Below are 23,045 nucleotides of genomic sequence, written 5' to 3'. Positions count from 1 at the left end.
CACCCAGCCTCTGATGTCCTTGAAGTGTGTGTGTGGAGCAGGAAACTCCCAAGATCCCACAGACTCCAGGAGATAGAGCCCAAAGCACCCCTGGGTGGTGCAGGTTCTGGCCCTGAATCAATGGAGTTGGGCCTTGTGGGGCTCAGGCCTGTCTCCAGACCTGTCTGCAGTGCTGGGGCTCCCCCAGGGCTGGGGTGGAGGAGCTGGGCAGGGAAGGATAAAGGGCTAGAGGCACTGAACCTACTCTGCGCAGCCCTGGGCTCACTGGGTACAGGCACTGGGGGCTTAGTGTTGGGCCTGGGGGTTGGAGAAAAAAGCAGACATCGAGGTTGGGGCCGGCAGGGTGCTGAAGGAAGGGGGTCCATTCTGTCCTGTGCTGTTGCTTCCTCCTGTCCATTTCCAGAATGCGGTGGAGTCCCGGTCCTGGCAGCTGGTATCTAGGCCTGGCTTCCTTGCCTCCATCTCAGCCCTTCTGAGGCCATGGAGTTCTGGTGGCTCTGAGTCTGCGCAGGCTCTTCTTTCATCCATTCATCACGTTTGCTGAGGCAGAGACGGTTCTAGCGCTGGGGAAACAGTAGCGCAGTCCTGGAGGGCTGGCAGTGCCCTTCGCAGAGGGGGTCAGGCAGCAGGAAGAGCTGTTTGGGTGAGTTAAACTGAGGTGCTGATACAACATCCAGTGAAGAGGGCAGGTGGGCAGGGCTGGGGGAGACACTCGGGAGCCATTGGCATCTGAATGAAACTGGTAGTAGGAGTCAGGCTGAGATGATCTGAGCAGTGAATGGAGAAGCAAGCCTGGGCCCTGGTGTATCGTGTGTCAGTGATCAGAAATCTGGGAAAACTGCAGGGACCAGCGAAGGAGGCAGAGACGTGAGGAGGAGAGCAGGAGTGAGGTGCCCCAGGGCCAAGTGAAGGAAAATGGTGCCAGGGCACATGTCTCAGGCTGTGGGAGGCCCTGATGTGACACCCACCAGGGCCTTGGGGCCTGGCACACTTCCCATCTTTTGGCCCCTGCAGGGACGGCTCTACAGGCTCTCCTGCCTTTTCTTGGCCCTCTGCACGTCATCCCCAGCTGCATACAGGTTTTGCCTGCTCGGGGCCTTCATCCTCACCGTGCCCTCCCTGCATGGACCTCTTCAACTTACCCTGGAGAACCTCGCTCAAACGGCCCCTCTGCCAGGAAGCCTTCTGGGCTGGCCAGCTCTCTGGATCCAGGGTCCCTGTGCAGCAATAGTTTATCAGTGCTTGCCTCCCCCAAGCTGGGGACTGCCTGTCATTTGTCCTCAAATCACTCAGCACAGGGCCTGGCTCCTGGTAGGTACTTAGTGAGTGTTTGTGGAATAATGATTGCTGGGTACTCACCCCGGTGCTCAGTGGCACCCCCCCTCCATTGCACACTGTCATGGGCCGGTGCTCAGGTGTGGGAAGAGCCTTCATTGGTACCTGCTACCACAGACCCAAAGAGACTGGGGACTCCTGGGGGAAGGGTCCATGTCTCTCTCATTCTTTAGATACTCATCCCTAGATCCCGAGCACAACACCTGGCAGACAGTAGGTACTTCTAAAATGATCTGAATGGCCCAGCTGCCCCCAGGAGGTCTGTAGTAGAGACCTACAGACCTATAGGGCTGGGTCCTCAGTAGTGACCTATTCTTGGGTTCCATCGTTAGCCTAGCTAGATAACCCTGGAGAACCCTGGGTCATATGTCTGTGTGTGTTGGAGGTGAAAGGATGTAGCAGCTGTTGGGGGTGGGGGCTCTGAAGTTGTTGACAGGCTGGACTTGGACTTCAAGGGATGGAGGTCCTGCCTTGGGCTGCAAGCCCACTCCCCTGGATGCAGGCACTGGGTATGGGGAGATGTGACCTGAGGTGTCTGGCATGGGACAGAGGGTGTCAAGGGGCAATAACCTGGTGGAGTGTTCAGGAAATGAACTAGCTTCGCTCCACCTGCCATTCTTGGCCCATTAAAAAATGGGTCTCCTGAGCCCTGCTTCTGTGATGTAGCCTGGATCAGGTGGCTGAGGCAAGCCATGGATAGAGAAGTGGGATGGAGGTCAACAGGAAGTAGACACTGGGTTATTTGATTCTAAGTCACATAATCCCCAGCCTCCAGTCTTATAAGAAAGTCTCCTGACTGGGAGGATCCAGAGCTGGGGTCCTGGAGTTGAAGCTGCAGGTGGGCATTCTTCCTGAGATGTGAGAACACTTAGCAGCCAGAGCTGCCCAAGAGTGAGAGGTAGTGAGTTCCCCAGCTCTGGAAGTGCGTAAACCAGCTGGAATGGAGGAGAGAGAGTTGCATGTGTTGGGTGGGGTGTCGGTTCCTGGGATCCCAGGTCAATGGCAGAGGGAAAGAAAAGCAGAAATTGGGGACAGGACTGGAATTAGAACCAGCTCACTCTGATCTCAGACAGGCCTCTCCCTGCTTGAGTAAACTGCCTCTTCTAAAAGAGATCCCCAGACACCTGTGATGAATTCTTCCTTTTGACCAAGACCACCCTGGAGGCAGCTCTGCATAGAACACAGAGAACAGAGGGCTGGTAGCTCAGCAGGTGTAGTGAGGCAAGGGGACAAGGGTTCCCATGGTGCAGCCTGAGCTCCAGTGGTGGCCTCTCTGGTCCCTCCACTGTCCCAAGACCATGTATGTCTCAGAGCCACAACACTGTCTGAGCTACCTTCCCAGCCTGCTCCCTTCCTACAGATTAGAACCTGAATGTCTCTGTGGCTCACAGAGGCCCTCACCCCAACCTTAGCTACCCAGTGCAACGCCCCTTGTCCTGCAGGGGAGGGGCCAGCATGCTCTTCCCAGCTGCTGATGGCTCAGAGCTGTGCCCCTCCTGGGAACTGCCTCCCTCAAGGGCTTCACCTCCTCCGGGCAGTGCCCAGTGCCCAGTGGCTGGTGTGCTTCAAGGTCCTGCCACCTTGCCTCAATTTGGGGCAGCTCTGAAGAGCTATCCTAGTTCCAAAGTTCTCTGTAAGATCAGCTGAGGCCTCGGCTTCTCCTTCCACTCAATTGTGCCCTCCGGACCTCCTTGCAGGTGTCTCTGGAGAGCACTCCCAAATAATGCCCCGCGTAACTCTCCCTCACACTCAGCCTATTTCCAGGGAACCCACGGATGACACCTGCTTCATTTTTCTTCCTATCCCTCTGTCATGTATTTCTTCACTCACAGTCTCTCTCCACATTAGAAAGTAAATGCCACAAGTGTGGGAACATCTGGTTCACTGCTCTGTATGCAAGACCTTGCATGGAGTCTGCCACATACTAGATGCTCAGTAAAAACTCAGGAGCAAGGACTGAGAACTTGTCCTGAGATGAGGAGCAGGCACTAGGATTGACTGGTTTCCAGACCTATCAGGAGGGTGCCAGCACCAGGGTGGTCTTCCAGCAGTCACACCATCTGAGACACTCCGGTCACATGCATACTTCCTGGGACTTTTCTTTTGCTCAGAGAGAAAACACGGAGATGCTAAAATGCCTGAGATGACCCTGCCCAGCTCCTTTCCAGCTGTGGGCCTGCAGCAAGTGAGGGACAGGGCCCTGAAGATCCAGTTACAGGTCCATCCTGAGGTGGCGCTGGGAGAAAACAGAGCAGGCTAAAGGGAGGCCGCCACATGAGCCCTTTTCATGAGGCTTCTGAAAACTCCAAGTCCAGCTACTTAAGACTTGTTGGGTCAAGTGCAACCTTTGATCTGAAGGTGGGGAAAATCAGAAATGGAGAGGCTTTATCCCCATTTTGTAAAGGAGGAGTTGAGATCTGAGGGCGGCTGGATATATGAGTTTCAAGGGAATGGCTTCCTTTAGGCCAAATTTATAATTCTCTTGCCCTGAAATCTAGGAAATGAACAATGAATCAACCAGACACTTAAATCTATAACACAATGAGAAATGTGTTCAGGTACAAGTTTACAATGGGAAATATTTTGATTCTAAAAGTGTGTTGCTTACAAGTCCCTATAGTGAGATTTCCGTACCAGGTGACCCTGCGCCCCTCCCCTCCCCCTCCCCACAGTGCTCCTGCTCCTTCCCATCGCAGGCTGGCTGGCTGGGCTCCTTGTTCTCAGGTTTTCAGCCAGACAGACCTTAACTGCATTCCTTCAGGAAAGCAAGGTGGTGGGTTGAGGAAGGTGGGCCTCAGGGGTACATCTTGGAGTGATGGGAGCAGATGTCCCCACATATGGACTTTCCAGCTCTTCCCACTATGTTGTGTTTGGTCATGAGGTGTCCCTCTGTTCAGAGGTGAGGTGATTAAAGAGCTAAACCTAATGAGTGGATTAATCCCTTTGATGGGTTAATAATTTGGGAGGACCACTGTGGGGTGGCGACTGTAAGCAGGCGAGGTGTTGGAGGAAGCTGGGTCCCTGTGAGTGTACTTGTGTGGCTCGTGTTGTATCCTGCCTGCCTGCCTGCTCTGTCTCCCATCTGCCAGGAGCGGAGCAGCTGTCCTCTGCTGTGCCCTTCTGCCACAATATCCTGCTCACCTCAGGCCCAGAGCAATGGAGTTAGCCAACCATGGACTGAACCTCTGAATCTGAGCCCAAATAAACTTCTCCTCCAAGTTGTTCTTGCTGGGCATTTTGGCCACAGCAATGAAAACCCAACTAACATATACTACATCATGTGGGTTCTGGGCCCGTTTCCCCATCTACATGGGGAGAATAACAGCGGCTGCTACTCCTGCTTCACTTCATGGATCACTTTGCGCTGAGTGCAATGGGCTCCAGGCCCAATTTACCACCCAGGATGGTAGGCAGGGCCGTCCCAGGCAAGGCCATCCCAGTTTGTGGTGTTGGGATGCCCTGCAACACCAGCCCCACCCAGGACACTCTTCAAGCTGCAGGGTCTTAGGACTGTGCTCATCAGCCTCCTTCCCACTGGCCTGGGGCCCCAGTTCACTTCACCCTTTCACTCCCTGTTCATAAGGGACTTAGCCTGCTTGGAAGGACCGCACTGGCCTCCAGCTGGACTCCTGCCAATTCATCCTCTGCATCCCCACCAGTGTTCTTTAAAAAGTTCCATGACTCAGCAATCCGGTGGCTAGGAATTTACCCAATGGCTATGCTGGCAAAAGTACTCTAAGATGCATGACAACGTACGCTGCAGCATTATTTGCAATAATTACTAACTGGAAATAACCCGACAGACATCAGTAGACATGAAGGCAGCACTCGAAAGAACAGGTATGAATGCTGACACCGTGAGACCCTGCGATCCCCGGACTGGGGTGGAGAAGGGCTCATCAACACAGCCGGCGAGGTGGTGCCCGCCTGAGGTCGCAGCTACTAGGGAGGCTGAGGCAGGAGCATTGCAAGTTCGAGGTCACCCACAGCCACTTAGTGAGATCCTGTCTTAAAATTGAAAGGGCTGGGAATGTGGCTCAGTGGTAGAGCACCCCTGGGTTTGATTCCCAGCACCACCAAAAAAAAAAAAAAAAACAAAAACAAAGAAACGTCAGACTGGGATGACATCAAGTAACAAGCACAGATGCGCTTAAGACACATTTTAACAAGTCGCACATGAGAAACTGAGTCATGAGTATCCTTTGGGAAAAGAACTGGGGGTGCCAACTTTTGGACCTTTCTGAACTCCCTGAGTTCTCACCGTTTACATGTCACTTGTTTCATCGGCTAAAATGGCAACAGGACTCACCGACTCCCCTGGGCCACATCAGCTCCTATGGGAACCGCAGTGATTGACATTTCGGGTCCTCTATGTGCTGCTCACCCCAGCCTCGCATTCACCGGCTTCACACCCCTTGCTCTTCCTGGGACTCCCAAAGGCTGCCTCCACCCCACCCCACGGGTCACCTGAGATAAGCTATAAAGTGGGAAGAGCCGATGCAGTGACGCTCTTCTGTAGTCTCAGCTGCTCAGGATTGCTTGAGCCCAGGAATTTGAGATCAGCCTGGGTGACACAGTAAGACCCCCTCCTTTGTTTCTGGCACTGGAATTGAGCCCAGAGGTGCCTTACCACTGAGCTACATCCACAGCTCTATTTTTTTATAATGAGACAGGGTCTCACTAAGTTGCTGACGCTGGCCTCAAACTTGCGTTGTTCCTGCCTCAGCCACCAGAGTTAAGGTTACAGGTGTGCACTACTGCAGCCGCTGAGATCCCCTCTTAAAAAAATAAATTTGTATGTGAAGTGGAAAGTGTACAGCATAGGAGTTGGACATGGGTTGGAGATGGCTTCGTCATTCTCTAGCTGTAGAACTCAGGCTCCCAGGTCTCTCCAGATCTCCTCCAGCCAGGGCAGCCTGCCCCAGTGGCTCAGTCCAGCACAGCCCTCTCCTGAGGCCATTCCCACAGAGGTGGGGAACAGTTATCCAACGACCAGCAACAGACCTGTGGTGTCTGTAGACTCAACCTCTTGCATCAGAGGGGTCAACTCTGGCCCCAAGGTGTCCGTGTGCCTGGCAATGACCTCATGTGGCAGCACGCTTGCTCAGTCCTTTCTCCCTAGAGCTGCTGCCCAGAGGCCTCAAGGTGCTGGGCCTGAAGTGGCTCCCCAAACTCCTCTCCAGGGGTTTCCTAAGGAAGTAGACTGAAAATACCAGCTGTGGGGCCTTGGGCAGTCCTTACATTATGTTTAAAAAGTTCCATGACTTCCATCTTCAGGGCAGAGAATAGCATCTTACACACTAGGCACTCAGCATTTCTCCTGACTCTGGAAATGACATTTCTAGTGTAATTGCCCAGCAGAGGTGTGTGAGGACCAACAAGGTGCAGCAATACATGGTGCCTGACATGTGGCACTGTCTGACACAAGAGAGGATTTGAACAACAGAGGCCTGGTGACCCAGGATTGTGTGGCCCATCATCCAAGAAACTAGTGGGAAATCCACAATGAACACATGTGGGAGACAAACCTTGCTTGTGACTGAGTCACACTCCCCAGATGGGTGATGAAGCGTCAGGCAGCATTCTGCTAGACTTTCCCCACCCTTCTTGGGTTCGATGGGCGGTATCTCGTACATGGGGGTGTCTTGCTATAGCCCCATGGGTGGAGCTATGCTCACCCGTTCCTTTGTAATATAACCCCTTGTCCTGTTTAGGATAGAATCTTCCAGATAGAATCTGCCTTGTGTGTGTCCCTTTCTCTTACTGTGCCCTTGGGTATGGCCTACCTAGATGTCAGTCAACCTGCTGACAGCAGACATCATGAAGATAGACTCAGCCCCCCTGAAACCTGACCCCTTGCCTCATTTGAATAGCTTCTCCTCAATAAAATGGGTCAGCCCATGCTCTCACTCTCTTCCTGCAGACCCATAAGGTCTGAGGAGCCGTCACAGGGACCCCAAAGAAAAAGATATTTGTATCTCTTGTGTGGTTATTTCGTGCAGCCCAGTCAGCCCAGTTCAACTGGAGTAACCCTGAGTGATTTAGTAGCAAATGAAACTCGGCAAATACGCTATTAGGATTTTCTGTAGTCACTGTGGAATGTGTGTGCAAGGAAAATAATTCTGTAAGAACCCAGCACCCATAGCAGAGCACCTGCCATGAGGCCAATAAGACAGACACATGGTTTTCAAAACAAGGAAGGTCCTACTAGCCCTGGATTTCAGATGAAGAAACTGAAACGAAGATGCTCATCACAGCCTGAGTCTGGGGCAGAGCTGGTTGAGGTGGAGGCTGAGGCTGGCCAGGCTCCAGAGCCCACACCTGTGTAGCATGACGACATGGGGCTGCAGTGCCCGCTGACAGCACCATCACACCAACACAGACTCCAGTATGATTCAGGGCTCTTTATTGCCAGTGAGACCATCAGGCTGAACACGGGCAGAGGCCCTGGCTTCACCCAGGATGCAGGCTCCTCAGAGGGAAGGGGTAGGGGCGCTCAGGCCTCAAAACCTCCTTGGCTCACACAGCTCCATGCAAATACAGAGCCAAAAACTTTCTGAATGTCTCTGGCTGGAAACTAGTTGGTCCAACAGGTTCCTGGAAAGAACACAGCCCATTAGGATCCTGCTACTAGATTTAAAGGCAGCAATTAAACAAAGGCCCATCTTCTGTAAATCTTGAGCACCTGGGTCATCGCTGTTTCTTCCCCTATTGCCTCTCAACAGGTCTAAGGGGCACTGAGCTGGCACTGAAGAGATGCCTGAGGGTGTAAAATTGAGAAGGTCAGGAAGCTTCTGTTGACACTGCCCTGCTTGCTCCCTAACTCCTCTCACCTCAACTACCAGGAACAGTCTGCTGCCTCCTTTCATCCAGGGACAACAATCCCTCACTCATTCCATATCCATTTACCAAGCACCTGCTCTCACTGTATCAGGTTGTGTCCAGGGCTAGAGACCCAGCAGTGAAGTGAATGTGGTGCCTGTCCTCAAGGAGTGGTAATAAAAGGTGACAGATCTCATTGCAGAAAAAAGGTACTAAGAAAGCAGGGGAAATGACTTAACTCACCAACTTCCACGCAGGGAAAGACAAGTAGAATGGGCCAGAAATAAAAAGGAGAGGAAGGAGGCTTCAAAGAGAACAGCACATGGAAGAGCAGCGTACAAGATGAGGGCGGGAAGGGCCAGGGTGAGGCTGAGGCCCAGGCTTCTGGTGGTGGGTAAAGTGGGGGGAGCTGGCTCACAAGACAAGGGGCCTAGTACTGGAAGGAAGTACTGAGTCTGTTCCGGAAGGAAGAGATTGAAGGAAGAGGACCTGAGCCACAAAAGAGATTGACTAAGAACAGAGAGATGGGAGGTAGCTACTGTGACTGTGCAGGTGAGAAGAGAGGGTCTGGAGCCAAAGAGAAGGGCCCAGATTCAGAAGACATTTCAAGGGCAGAAATGTGGACATGCTGGGAGTCAGTCACAGAAGGCAATCTGTGAGCAAGCCCTGGGTCGGAACCAGTTGTCACAGACCTAGCAGCACCCTGCTCTGCTCTCTCATCCCCTGATCCTGCTGTCTCTTTAGAGCACTCTCTACTGCTTGGTGTTTTAGTGTGAACTGACTTAAAACATCACTGCTGCCCACTGCAGAGAGCAGGCCTGAACTCTGTCAGCTGATCCCTGGGTGCAGCAGCGACAGTGCCAAGGGAGGAACTGTGTGTCAATGGAATGAAACAAATAGTACGTTGCCCACAGGCCCTGCCCTCCAGGAGTGTGGAGCTTGGTTTAGTGGAGGAGAAAAACATGGGAACAGATAGGTACTCTGGGGCACTGAAGCACTGAAGTGAGGCAGGGGTTAAGGACAGTGGTGATAAGGGAAGGTTTCCCATGTAAGAAACACACTAAACCTAGAAGGACAAGTGAAGGATGACCAGATGAGAGAAATGGGGAGGGGAGGGGAGGGGGAGGAGGAAGGGAGAAGCCTCCTATACAGAAGAAGCAGCATCCAAGGCCCCAGGCCCGTTGGATGCTGTAAGGAGTTGGGTGTGGCTGGAGGTGGGTTCAGAGGGAAACAGGAGCTGAAGAGAGGGGCAGGCAGACATTTTGGGTGCACAGTCCCTAGAGCCAGGGCCCTCCTCGCAGCCCAGTTCCAATCACCAAGCAAGAGACGGCTACACTTACCACCACTACTTTCTTTTTGATTACCGGGCGACACCAGAAGTGTTGATAGAGGAACTGGTCTGAATCCACCCAGGCCAGATTCTTGACCCCCTCGTTAGAGGCCAGATCTGTGGTATTCAACTGAAACACCAGGAACTGGAAGACACGTCCATCTGTGCCCACGCTCTGCACAACTATCGGATGCTCCAAGACCTTGCTGTCGTTCTGAGAGGAAAAGGAGACAAATCAAATCTACCTCTAGATTCATGGGAGTAGAGGAGAGCTTATGAAAACTGGAAAGATCCTGGCACTCAGGAGGCCACTGAAAAAAGTGGTTTTAGTAGAAATGTGATCACCAAGAGACGCCAACCAAAAGATCATCAGCAAGTGCATTGACTGGTGAAATCCTGGAGTGACGCGGCTGGAGTGGACTCTCCAGGAAAGTAACATGTAGGCACACCATAGACCAGGCAGCTTCTAGCACTGCCCTTCAGAACACCCACCTCCTCCTATTTAATGGCTTCATCTTGGGGCAATTAAAACAGAATGGAGCCAGGCGCAGTGGCGCACGCCTGTAATCCCAGCAGTTCGGGAGGCTGAGGCAGGATCACGAATTCTAAGCCAGCCTCAGCAATGGTGAGGCACTAAGCAACTCAGTGAGACCCTGTCTCTAATACAAAATTGGGCTGGAGATGTGGCTCAGTGGTTGAGTGCCCCTGTGTTCAATACCCAGTACTAAAAAACCAAAATAAAATAGAATGGAATTCAGGGCCAGGCCTTCCCTCACCTCTCCTGGCTCTGCCTGGCCCCCGTGGTTCATGTCCCAGGGAGTCTGGTGCTTCAACTTGAGCATACTGAACTAACAGCTCCCACCACTGAGAGGCAATTACTTGGCAAGTCACAAAGTTCAGGCAAGTGAGCTGGGAGGAATCCCTCAAACTCACGGCATTGCCTGATGGGGCTAACAGTGAAATCAGCTGTCAAACCTTAACCTGAAGGAGGGGTGAATAAATATGATGTCATTTGGTTCTCACACCATCTGACAGAGAAGAAAACAGATTCAACAGGGTAAACTGACTTGTCTGACATCAAGTCACAAAGAGAGTGGCACCAGAACCCAACGTGGCTCATGTGAGACCATGCACACTGTTCACTCCTGCCTCGATCCCGAGGGCCTGGCATCCTGGACCGTCTGTGCCAGTAGTCACCTTGGCTTCCCACTGTCACTGCAACTTCAGCTCTGTCGAACCAGGACTTTACCAGTCAATTCATTCTCTGATGATCCTTTTCAGTGGGCACCACTTGGTAATCATAGTAACACTAAAACCACTTACTGAAGGCCTCCTGGGTGCTAGACATCTTGCCAATTTTTTATAAAATCACCTCCATGCTCATAAATCTAGAAGTACAGTCCCACTTAAGAGATGAGAACACTGGTATAATTTGTTCCAGGTCACTCATGAGGTATGAGCCAGGATCAAACCCCAGGCTGTTAAGTCATATAAAAATTTATTGTTTTGGTTTACACCTGGTGTCCCAGTGTATATGACAGTAGCACCTCTTTTGTTCTTAGTAGTGTCCCTGTTTGAATGACACATCATATTGTCAACCTGTGGATACTGCAGCAATCCAGTTTGGTGATTGCTCTTGCCGGACAAAGATCCAATGAACAGCCTCCACAAAGTAGGACATCCTGATTCAAAAATTCTGCTGACACCCATCAGGGTTGATCTGACATTAGGAATAGCTAATGGCAGACCTCAGTGTGGGCCACACTGGGGTTGTTAGCTTTAGAAATTACCTGTTCTGAGCTGCATTAAAAAAAAAAAAAAAAAAAAAAAAAAGTATCTATAAGCATTAGCTGAGAATTCTGTACTCTTATCTCTCTACAGATCAATAAAACTGTAGGTAGTTACATAAATTTCTCAGCAATTTTACCTTTTACCTGGAGAATCTTCCCATAATTGTTCAACTTCACTTCCTCAGGAATAATTTGTACCTGGAGGGGTTGGGGGAGTTCCCCCTCCTGCCCAACTGTGTGGCAATTAAGTGGCAGCATTGCTACCCAGGCACTGCTGGCAAAAGCTGGCACAGCTGCTACCATGAGCTGGCAGGCCTAGGACACGGCATGTGACCGCCTCCTTCCATCCTTCAAAGGATCCCGTCCTTGCTTCTTTAGTCATCAGCTGTGGGATCTTAGACAATTACCTAACTTTCCATAGCCTTCGGGATGCATACAGTCAGAATGGGAATAAAGCTAGCCCTTTTAGGACTGGAAAGACACATATTACATAAAGATGTGACAATAGCTTCTCTTTCTTTTTTGCTTTTTGTGGTGTTGGACATTGAATCCAAGGCCTTGTGCACACTAAGCAGGTACTCTACCACTGAGCTACATCTCGGCTCACTTGCTAATCTCTCATCTGGGTGACCTTGGGCAAGTTACTTAGCCTCCCTGAGCCTCAGTGTCACTTGTCAAGTGAAACTAACAGCCTCTGCCAAATGGGGTTGCTATGAGGAGTGAACTTGGCAGTGGTCCTCAAAATTTCATGCAGGGTTTTCAAACTCAAGCTTGTACTGGCTTTAATCACCTGGGAGGTGTGTTCAATGCTGACAGTTGGCCCCAACACCAGGGCTTCCGATTCCACTGGTATCAGTCTGGGAATATGCATTTCCAACAAGCTCACCGATGGGACTTCTGCTCATCTAGGCTGTATTTTGAGAGCCAATAATACAAGAGCCCTAATAAGTGCCTGAAATGTAGCAGATGCGTAATACAGGCACAATGCAGCCCACTCCCAATTCATGTACCTAGTCATGCTTCCACAATCCTGCCTAGTGCCTAGACCAAGCAGGACAGGAAATTACAGAATTTCTTCACTCCTTTAACCTCAGGCTCTAACCAAAACCTGGGAGCCCAGCAGCATCTCTCAGAATCCCTCTTCTGCACATGCACAAAACCAGGGACCTGGTGTCTCAGGCTTGCTTAGGCTTTCATGTGGCTCTCCTCTCCCTGGAGGCATTTGCTCTGGGGCACCTTTATCTTGGGACAACTCAACCACTCACCCCCCATTCCATTCCATTTAGGTCCCTGGGACCTCCTCTTAGGATCAAGGGATTGCCACCAAGTGGTATCTGGGTCCTTAGAATCCACTGTGAGCTGGCAAGCAGGTTGGGCCATCTCCACTGCCTTGCTTCCTTCCGCCTGCCTGGTGGATACCCAGCTCCAGTTCTAACGCTACAGAGCAGGGCAGTGTGCTGGAGCACAGAGAACTGAAGGCTTCAGAGCTGGGAGCACTTCATTCTACTCTACACTTACTGGACAAGCTAGTTAGCTCCTGTTTTCCTGTGGAATACTCTGGAAAACAGGGATCTCAATGAAACCTCATGGGCTACTGTCTCTGGGTAAAGTGCAAACCCCCAGCTGGTCCCCAGTGGAGGTCAGTTTGTCCCCACAGGGTGAGTGGAAGTGCTTCTCCCTAAGATTCTCAGTCAAGCAAGGAGTTCCCACATTGACTTCTTCCTTTGAACAATGTCCTTAAGAGAGAGAGGGACATGACACCACATAAAGCACTTCAGTGGTCTTCTCCACATACATACCCCATAGAGGCGCCGGGCTTGAGCCAGGGCATTGCCAAAAGCAAACAGAATCATCTTGGCCCGTAGCTTATCTGGATGAAAGCGGTGTGGTTTTAACTTGGCTGTCTCCAGGAGATACAGGGTGTGGGGAAAGCAGTAAGGATATCCCTCCCGGAATCCTGCAAGATACATAATCACATGGAGGGGTGGAAAAGATTAGCCAGCCTGCCAGAGCCTTAGAAGAGCCACCTCCTTGGCTCAGGGGCAGGCATGACCAAGACACTGGAGGCACATGCCAGCTCAGAGGTGGTCACAGCCTGTTGCCTGCTTCCCATAAATAACTTTTCTACTGGGCTGCAACCACACTCATTTATGTATGTCTACTGGGTAGCTACACCGAGACCATATGTGGGTTGCAAAATCTAAAATGTTTACTATCATCTGGCTCTTCATGGAAACTGTCTGCCAATCTGTTCCAGGTGCTTCTTGTGTGCTTGTTCTGACTCCACCCTTTTTCTCTTCAAGCCCACAGATGACAGTGATGTCCAAGGACAGAACTAACCTGAAAGCTGTTGGCAATTATTAAAAACAAAGCAAATCATTGCAGAGTTCAGCATTTTACTATTATTCAATAGCTTTATGTTATCTGTTACTTTCATATTAGTGACAAATAACTTGTCTCGTATTTCACAACTGGTCAAAATTCAGCTTTTGCTCATCTTAGCCACAATCTGTCAAGTTAAGAATCCTGTTCTCCTGTAAAGCTATGAATAAACCCTTGGAAGGCTGGAAGCTTCTACAATAAGTGATCTGAGTCAGTGAATATGGGTGAAAAAGAGGGAGAAACAGGCTGGAAAATGCTCTGAAAATCCCTGAGGAGAGCACTAACAGAGGGAAGTGGCTTTCCTGCACATGGAAGTGCCCAGCACATGTGTGACGCTAGGTGCTAAGATATGAATCAGGAGCAGAGCCCAAACGGAGCCTGCCAATGCCTTTGAGGAACTCAATCTAAAGGGGAGACATACAGGAAAACCAATCATGTCCACAAGGAGGGATGTCAAAATCCACAGTGATTCAGGGATGAGGGAGGAGAGATGAAAGGTCCTTGATGAGACAGAGATCTCTGGGAGGAAATGATTCTTAAGACAAACTGTGAGCTGCAGACAAATGGTCAATATTCCTGTGGAGGGAAGAGGAATTAGAAAGCCCAGTGGTGAGGAGGGGATGATGTATGAGGTCCAGGTGCAATGAAGGGACAGTGGGGGTTGGGGGTGACAATAGGGAGGGCAGCAGGAAGCAAATGTGAAGGCCCTCACAGGAGAAAGCTAGGAGAACCTACTCTACAGAGGCAGTGGGGAGACGGCATGAAGGGAGATGAGACTAAACCGGGGTTTCAGGAAAGTCTCCTCCGGAACTATCAGCTAGACAGATGGTGAGAAAATAGCCTGGGGTCACAATGACCAGTTATGAGAGCAGAGTGCAAGGCATTCTGGGTACAAGCTGAGTCTGACTGCCAAGTTTCCAATGGGGCTGACAGAGTCTGAGTTGATGCCTTGTGGAATGGAATTTGGATAAATAGCTGCATTAAAGGCCCATGGAGGAAGGCTGAAGGTACTAGCAGTCTATAGGATGAGCAGAAAGAGGGTGCCTTTAAAAGGATCCATGAATAAAGGAAAAGTCTGGTCAAAGCCACTTAAGCAAGGTATGGTGAACAACAACAAAAAACACTGAAGCCACCCATTAACACTCTGATGTCAGAAGTTACTACTTGGGATAAAATGAAAAGTCAGCCTTGAAACAAATCACTTAACCTCCTTGGGCCACAGTTTCCTTGCCTATGAAATGGGAATAACAGTACCTGCTACATGGGCTGCTACATGGATCCTAGGAGATAAATGCACATGAGTTCTTAGTGCATCCTTTTCCTTTGGAGAAAGCATATCTCTCACCTTTGCATTGCCTACAACTCAAAGGCTTTGCTTCTCACCTGTATCATCTTTCACTTTATAAACATTGCATTCCTGAAGATCAATAGTGGGAGATATAGGATAGAAGGTCTCGAGAACATGATTCTTGGTAGCTTCAATCTCCTCTCTGGAGGCAATGGGGGGCAGAGGATCCTTGACACTCAGTCGGGTGCCACTAGTACCACGGACCTGAAGGAGAACAGATTCTAAAAGAAGAAAAAGATATTCAGTCCAAACTAATATAAAGACTTTTATCCACTCAGCAAAGTCTAAAGCCTTTATTTCCTGTGCATCTCAAGTCTACTATAGGCTAATCACAAAACACAAAACCTGTTAGTCCTGGGGTCCTCGAGAGAGAGAGATGAGCTAGTGCACTCTTCTTCCTGTGTTTCTTTCTTGATAGATCCAGACACCTGGTGGTCCTGGGGTCCAATGCATGTCACACAGATCTTTTTTGGGGGGGTGGGGTGGGCATGGTGCTGGGGATTGAACCCAGGGCCTTGGCCTTGTGTATGCTAAGCAAGCACTTTACCAACTGAGCTATAGCCCTAGCCCCTACACAGATCTTCTTGAGCACCAACTCTAAGCTGGGAACTCAGCTTACAATACTCTTCCTGCTCAAGGAGCTCACCAGACAGTAAATGCTGTAGCAAAAAGTATGAACCAGACTCAGATACAACCCAGAAGGGGAAAGTGACTTCTCTGGGAGGTCTGGAGAGCATCTTAGAAAAATAATGCTTTAATCAATAAATGGGCCAAGGAACTGAACAGACACTTCACAGAAGAAGAAATACAACTGATCAACAAATACATGAAAAAATGCTCAACATCTTTAGCAATTAGAGAAATGCAAATCAAAACTACTCTAAGATTTCATCTCACTCCAGTCAGAATGGCAATTATCAAGAATAGAAACAACAGTAAATGTTGGTGAGGATGTGGGGAAAAAGGTATACTCATACATTGCTGGTGGGAATGCAAACTGGTGCAACCATTATGGAAAGTAGTATGAAGATTCCTCAGAAAACTTGGAATGGAACCACCATTTGACCTAGCTATCTCACTTCTCAGTTTATACCCAAAGGACTTAAAATTAGTACATTATAGTGATGCTGCCACATCAATGTTTACAGCAGCTCAGTTCACAATAGCTAAACTATGGAACCAACCTAGGTGCCCTTCAACAGATGAATGGATTAAAAAATGTGGCATATATACAAGTCATACACACACACACACACACACATATATATATATGATGGAATATTACTCAAGCTTAAAGAAGAATGAAATTATGGCATTTGTTGGTAAATGGATGTAGCTGGAGAATATCATGCTAAGCAAAATAAGTCAATCCCCCCAAATCAAAAGCTGAATGTTTTCTCTGATAATGTGGATGCTAATTCACAATGTGGGGTGAGGCTAGGGAAGAACAGAGTTACTTTAGATTAGGTAGAGGGGGAATGAGGGGGGAAGGATAGTAGAATGAATCAGATATTATTACCCTATGTACATATATAACTATATGACCAGTGTTATCCCACATCATGTATAACTATTAGAATGAGAAATTATTGGGGCTGGGGATGTGGCTCAAGCGGTAGCGCGCTCGCCTGGCATGCGTGCGGCCCGGGTTCGATCCTCAGCACCACATACCAACAAAGATGTTGTGTCCGCAGAAAACTAAAAAAAAATAAATATTAAAAATTCTCTCTCTCTCTCTCTCTCCTCTCTTTAAAAAAAAAAAAAGAGAAATTATACTCTATTATATATGATGTATCAAAATATATTCTACTGTCATGTATAACTAATTAAAACAAATTAAATTTTTTTTTAAAAAATAGGAATCTAAAGTATGGATAATAACGGGACTTCTCAATTTTAGCACAATACTCATTTTGGACCAAATTATTCTTTGGTGAGGGGGCTGTCCTGAGCATTGGAGAAGCAGCCCTGTCTCTACACACCAGAAGTCCCTTCTCATCCTATCCCCACCCACTCAAGTCATCACAATCAAAAATGTCTCCAGACATTGCCAAATGTTCCCTAGAGGGCAAAACTGTCTTCAGCTGAAAACCATTGAGTTGGAGACTACCAAACAAAATGTGTGAGAAAATCGTCCAGTTAAGGAGGACTAACATGTGCAAGGTCATAGAAGTGTGAGTTCACAGAGAAACACATCCAATGACTAAAGTATAATATAGTAAGGAAGAGGGATGAAGGGTGAGAAGCAATGAGACCAGAAGATGGAATGACTTGATCAACCCAAGAACAGGGCCAGGTGACCCCAACAACTGAGAGTGAAACACTAGGCCAGTCAGAGAATTGCATAAGGCAGACTTGCATATCTGCTGGGAGGATCACAGGTGATCTACATTAGATTGACCAGCGATCTGCATAAACATATGCAGATGCAGTTCATAGTAGTCCCCACAGGCAACCACATGCCACCACCAGATGAAGTGCACATGGAAAGGCTCCTTGAGCATGGGAAACTGAGGGGACTTCATGGAGGCACACCTACTTCTGCAGGTGCTTGGACTTCAGAAATAGTCAAAGTACAGTGTATAGATAATGTATCAAAGCTGATTTTCTGCTCAGTGCTGTGGAGCACTCCTATAATCCCAGCAACTCAGGAGGCTAAGGAAGGAGGATCATAAGTTTAAGACCAACCTCAGCAATTTAGTGAGGTCCTAAGGACTTAGCAAGAGCCTGTCTCAAAAAAAAAAAAAAAAAAAAGGAATGTGGCTCAGTGGTTAAGCAACACTGGGTTCAAACCCCAGTACCCCCGCCCCCCAAAAAAAGACTTATTTTCTAACAATCTGTTTGGTCAACAGCACTGCCATTTAATGAATATGTGGCCTTCCTTACTGGGTATGTAAAAAATGGATACTACATCTGTGGATGCATAAATTCTGATCAGTTTGTTAAAGAATATCATAATCACACCTCAAGATTAGTTTCCTAAAACATTTCCTGTTTCCTCACATATAATCTGCAAGGAACATAAATGTGCCTGGACCTCTCCTAACCTGGGGTTTTAGATTCTCCCCACAGACCACTCTAGTGTGGTTTCTAATTCAATTCCCTCCACATCCCTCCTCCAGTGACAGCTCCAAATGGGGCAGTTTAATTAGAGGTAATACTTGATGATGGGCCAACAAGTACTCCTCTATTAATGAGGCTCACTAATTTCCTTAGTGGTGCCATTACCTCTACAAGGTTGACTCCCTGCCAGGAAGTCCATATGCAAAGGGGCAAGCTGGAGAAACCTGACCAAACAGATGTCCTAAAGTGCCAAATTATTCCCTAGCTGGTTTCCCTGCTCCAGGATCCCATCACTTAGAACGCCTGTGTCCTCTGACATACCTGCATCAAACACCTGAGAGTTGATATCTGTTTGTTAGCTGCAACATAATGTAATAAGTGCTATGATGGCACAAGGAGCACCTAGGAGGGACAGCTAAACCATCCTGGACTCACAAAGAAGAGGCCTGGGCTGAGCCTTACAGATAAGTAGAATATGGATACATGAGGAAAGTAGAAAAGAGCATTCCAGACAGAATGTATAGCAATTCAAGGGCTCCAAGGTGGGAACATTTGACACTAAAGAGCTGCAAGTGGCTAATTTAGGGATGGGGGTACAGGGACAGAATAGTAGTAGAGGAGATAAGATTTAGAAAGACTAGGTGAAGGTCAAAGCATAGAGGGCCTTGAATATCACAATAAAGAGTTCAAGCTACTGGGAGGCAGGATTTGAAATAAGGGAGAGACATAAAAAGAGTTGTACTGACTGGATACAGTTGTGCACACCTGTAATCCCAGCTGCTCAGGAGGCTAAGGCAGGAGGATTCCAAGTTCAAGTCCAGCCTCCATAACTTAGCAAGACTCTGTCTCCAAATAATAATTAGAAAAGGCTGGGGATGTAGTTCAGTGGTAGAGCACTCCTGGGTTCAACTCCAGGAAGTGTGGGGGAGTTTTACTGTAGAAAGATCACTCCAGCAGCTATGTTGAACCCAGATGTGGAAAAGTAGAGAAGTATGAAATATGTAAGACTGTTTCAATAGAATGTGAGTGTGGTGAGGACAGACTCAATGTGCTTTATCTGCTCATCTTCAGCTTTTAGGCACTCCCAAGCATAGTGTGGGCACTTAACAGATAATGGTTGGCTATTAATGGTCTTAAGACAGGAGCGATTAAAAACAAAAAGGTCACCAGGCATGGTTACACATACCTGTAATCCCAGCAACTCAGGAGACTGAGGCAGAAGGATCACGAGTTCAAAGCCAGCCACAGCAGATTAACAAGGCATTTAGCAATTCAGAGAGACTCTGTCTCTAAATTAAATATTAAAAAAAAGGACTGGGGGGGCTGGGGTTGTGGCTCAGCAGTGGAGCGATCGCCTCACATGTGCAAGACCCTGAGTCTGATCCTAAGCACCACATAATAGATGAATAAAATGAAGGTATTGTGTCCAACTACAACTAAAGAATAAAATTAAAAAAAAAAAAAAAGGACTGGGGACATGGCTCAGTGATTGAGCACCCCTGGGTTCAATCCCAGTACTAAAAACAAAACAAAACAAAAAGGTGGTGAGGTTATACCTAACAATATTGAATATGTGTCTGAGCCTACAAACCTGGGCCATGAAGAGAGTGAGGATAGGTATTTGGGTAGAGTGGGGTGGGAATGGGAGGGATAAACTAATGGTGGGACTGAGGATAGAAAGATAAAAACAGCCCAGAATTTTCTAGTGTACAAGATGACCAACCTCGATTCCAGGTGGCAGATAATGAGTAGTTTTTGGCAAGGATCCGCCTGGCCAGAGAAGGATGCTTGGGAATCTGGGATTTACACAGCTGTATCAGATTGTCCACAATGACTGGGCTTGGAGAAAAGAAGAGACATTTGTAGACTTAAAGCAACAGGTTGGCTCCATGATCCATCTTTTGGAAATCTTAATTACTCAAAGGAAACATACCAGTAGGTCTCTCTCTTGGGGATGTCCTCAGTGGAGTGCCAGAGACGGGCATGAGAGATGATGTTTAGAACCTGCTCATCTTGGTTCTCTATGTGGTTCCTCGGATCGTCCACAAGCTTAAGCACTTTCTCAGGAAGTCCTTCTATTAACTTGCTCTTGGTCAGCCAGAGGGCCTGCTTCACACCTTTAGGGTAATCAGCACAAAACAATAAAATGAGAAATGGGTTCAGGAAGAGCTGCTCCTGTCTGCTAGGCAGCATAATGGAGAAAAAGCTGCCTTAATAGAGGGCTGGATTTGTCTTGGGAAACTCGAGGGGAAAGAATTGAAAGTGAAGAGTAGAAGCTAGGGGAGCCAGATTTCACCTCAACATCTGGAATGACCATCTACTTCAAGATGGTCAACAGCTGACTGAGGTACTGAGTACTTGGCATGGGAGAAATTCAAACAGTGGCTAGAAAAATTCAAACAGTCATATGGCTGAATCCTGTTAGCGCAGTGAGATCCAAGGCTATGGTATTACATCAACATATGCCAACCCTTCACTTAAGATCCCTCTGTTGCCGGTCATGGTGGCACACACCTATAATAATCTCAGTGGCTCAGGAGGCTGAGGCAGGAGGACTCAAGCTTGAGGCCAGCCTCCACAACTTAGTGAGATCTTGTCCTAAAATAAAAAATAAAAAGGCTGGGTGTAGTTCAGTGGTTGAACTTCTGGGTTCAATCTCTGGTTAAAAAAAAAAAAAAAATCCCTGCTGTTAATCTATACCCCACCCCTGACACATATATCAGGTGTCAATAAAATAAATAATTTTATTCTATATCTACCAAACATACCTTATTTATTAGGTATGACCCCAGGAATAAACCCACGCGACCTTATCAAGGGAAAGTGTGGACTTTCAAGGGAAAGCAGCTTTTGGAAAAAATGAGAATAATTTTAGATTTTCATGAGTAATTTAAGGAGCCCTGAATTTGGGATAACTTAAGCAGAGAACTTTTCACATCTTGTTTAAATTAACCCTGATATTCTGTAATGAGCTATTTTCTTTTTTCCAGTACTGGGGACTGAAACCTGGGAGCACTTTACCACGAGCTACACCCCAGTCCTTTTAATTTTTTGAGACAAGATATCACTAAATTGCTAAGACTGGTCTTGAACTTGTAATTTTCCTGTCCCAGTTTCCCAAGGAGCTGGGATTACACGCATGTTCCACCATGCCTGGCTCAGATGAGCATAATCTTAACTTCTCAAGTACTGCTAATGCATTAATCCACTGGGTTTCATTACCAGAGTCACTCAAGGGTACCAAGTCTTGTGATACCCTTCATAGCACTTTGTAAGGACACTGGAAGTGTTTAATAGCTGGAAAATAAGCTTGCAGGAATAGGATGGGGCAGCTTAAGAGGCGGGCCCATTGATTTGCTCTAATCTAAGGAATTTTTTTTTTTTTTTTTTTAGTTTTTTTTTCCGCGGACACAACATCTTTGTTGGTATGTGGTGCTGAGGATCGAACCCGGGCCGCACGCATGCCAGGCGAGCGCGCTACCGCTTGAGCCACATCCCCAGCCAGGAATTTTTTTTTTTAACTGATGTAGGCCCCAATGTCTGCCAGGGCTCTTTCTTTCCCAATTACCTCTTGGAAAATACTGCTCCCACTTGTCTCAAGCATTTTGTTTTTAGGATCTGTCCTATTCTTATTCTGATTTGAGTGGGAAGACTAGGAATGAAGAAAGGGACTCTCAATCAACAGTCAACTCCTCACAACACACATGGACTCTAGGTGTTTCTGTGTGGTGTTAGAGATTGAACATTCAGAATGCTAGGCAAGGGTTCAACCTCTGACGTACATCTTCAGCCCTTAAATCTGTTCTTAGTGAAAGTGACAGAGGAGCTGAAATGGGTAGAAGATTTTCAAGTTCAGATTCTCTCCTTGAAAACATTTTGCCTCTGACTTTTGACAAAGGACACTGACCTAGGAAAGTGGAATTGGGGATCTGGCTTCACCATTAATCTACAGTGCACCTGTGAGAAAATCACTTCCTTTCTGTTACAATTAGTAATTCTGTGAAATGAGGTCACAGGCCTGGAGATTAAACACTTTCTGATTTCTTTCCACTAGAAACTCCCTCCAGCTATTTCTTAAAAGTACAGTTATCTTCAGAATGTCAGAGCTAGAGGGGTCAGTGTGGACTGTCTAGTCGTCACCATTCATTTCACAGGAACTGGAGGCTCAGGAAGACCAGCCACTTGCCTGAGGTCATAGAGTTATAGACACAGCTTGGTTTAGAAACCATGTCTTTTCACTTTAACAGTAAAACTCATTATTCCATCACATAAGCATAGCTCTATTAATCCTGAAAACTTCCAGAAGATGGGAATCATTATGGTTCTATATTTCAGATGAAGAAATCAAAACCCACAGGGCTTCAATGTTTCATCCAAAGCCACAGAAGTTCGGGGGTCAGAGCTGCACAGAGGAACTAGGCCCCCTCCCGCCTGTCCTGGGTCCTCACCCTCGACTAGACGGCAACGCTCGTGGAATATGTAGCAAGCCTGGTCCTTGTACAGTGCATGCTCGTGAAGCGGGATCGAGGGGCGGTACTTTGGGTGCGTCCAGCCAGGATCCCAGGGCGGGAAGACCGGCCGCGCGAGCCCCGGCATGAAGTGCATCTTCCCCGCGTAGGTGATGGGCTCCAGTCCAGGGATCTCGTACACCCTGTCCAGGGGAGGAGGCGGGGGCTTCCGCGTGGAGCGTACGCCCCATTCGTAGGCCCCACGTCTTGGAGCGCCGCAGCCTCCAAGGCCGAGCCGCCCAGAACCAGCAAGCGCCTGCTTTGCGGGCCCAGACGCCAACGCCATACCCTGGTCACCTAAAGACCTCCACCTGGACGCCGCCATCTTTCCCCGCGCAGGGTCTGCCGGGAGCTCAGGGGGCTGAACGCGGAGACTCATTTTGTGAACGGCAGCCACTTCAACCAATCACAGTCAGGAATATCCGTGTCTTGCCCGCCCCACAGGCCGTTTTCACTATCTCATAGGT

General features: G+C 48.3%; 1 protein-coding gene across 1 annotated transcript; it reads right to left on the bottom strand.

Annotated features, from left to right (window-relative positions):
• Positions 1-7,724: 7,724 nt before the first annotated feature.
• Positions 7,725-22,918, bottom strand: Mrpl37 (mitochondrial ribosomal protein L37). The gene is made up of 7 exons (XM_026382366.1): positions 22,519-22,918; positions 20,004-20,187; positions 19,794-19,909; positions 15,043-15,228; positions 13,077-13,234; positions 9,498-9,701; positions 7,725-7,932 (listed from the first exon to the last, which is right to left on the bottom strand). The coding sequence occupies exons 1-7, from the start codon at positions 22,901-22,903 to the stop codon at positions 7,855-7,857; spliced, it is 1,311 nt and encodes a 436-aa protein (XP_026238151.1). The 5' UTR covers positions 22,904-22,918; the 3' UTR covers positions 7,725-7,854.
• Positions 22,919-23,045: the final 127 nt, after the last annotated feature.

This window comes from Urocitellus parryii, chromosome 11 (genome assembly GCF_045843805.1).
Source record: "Urocitellus parryii isolate mUroPar1 chromosome 11, mUroPar1.hap1, whole genome shotgun sequence".
Classification (NCBI taxonomy): domain Eukaryota; kingdom Metazoa; phylum Chordata; class Mammalia; order Rodentia; family Sciuridae; genus Urocitellus; species Urocitellus parryii.
The sequence above is the reverse complement of the archived record's forward strand: the minus strand, read 5'-3'. Positions and strand labels throughout refer to the sequence as shown.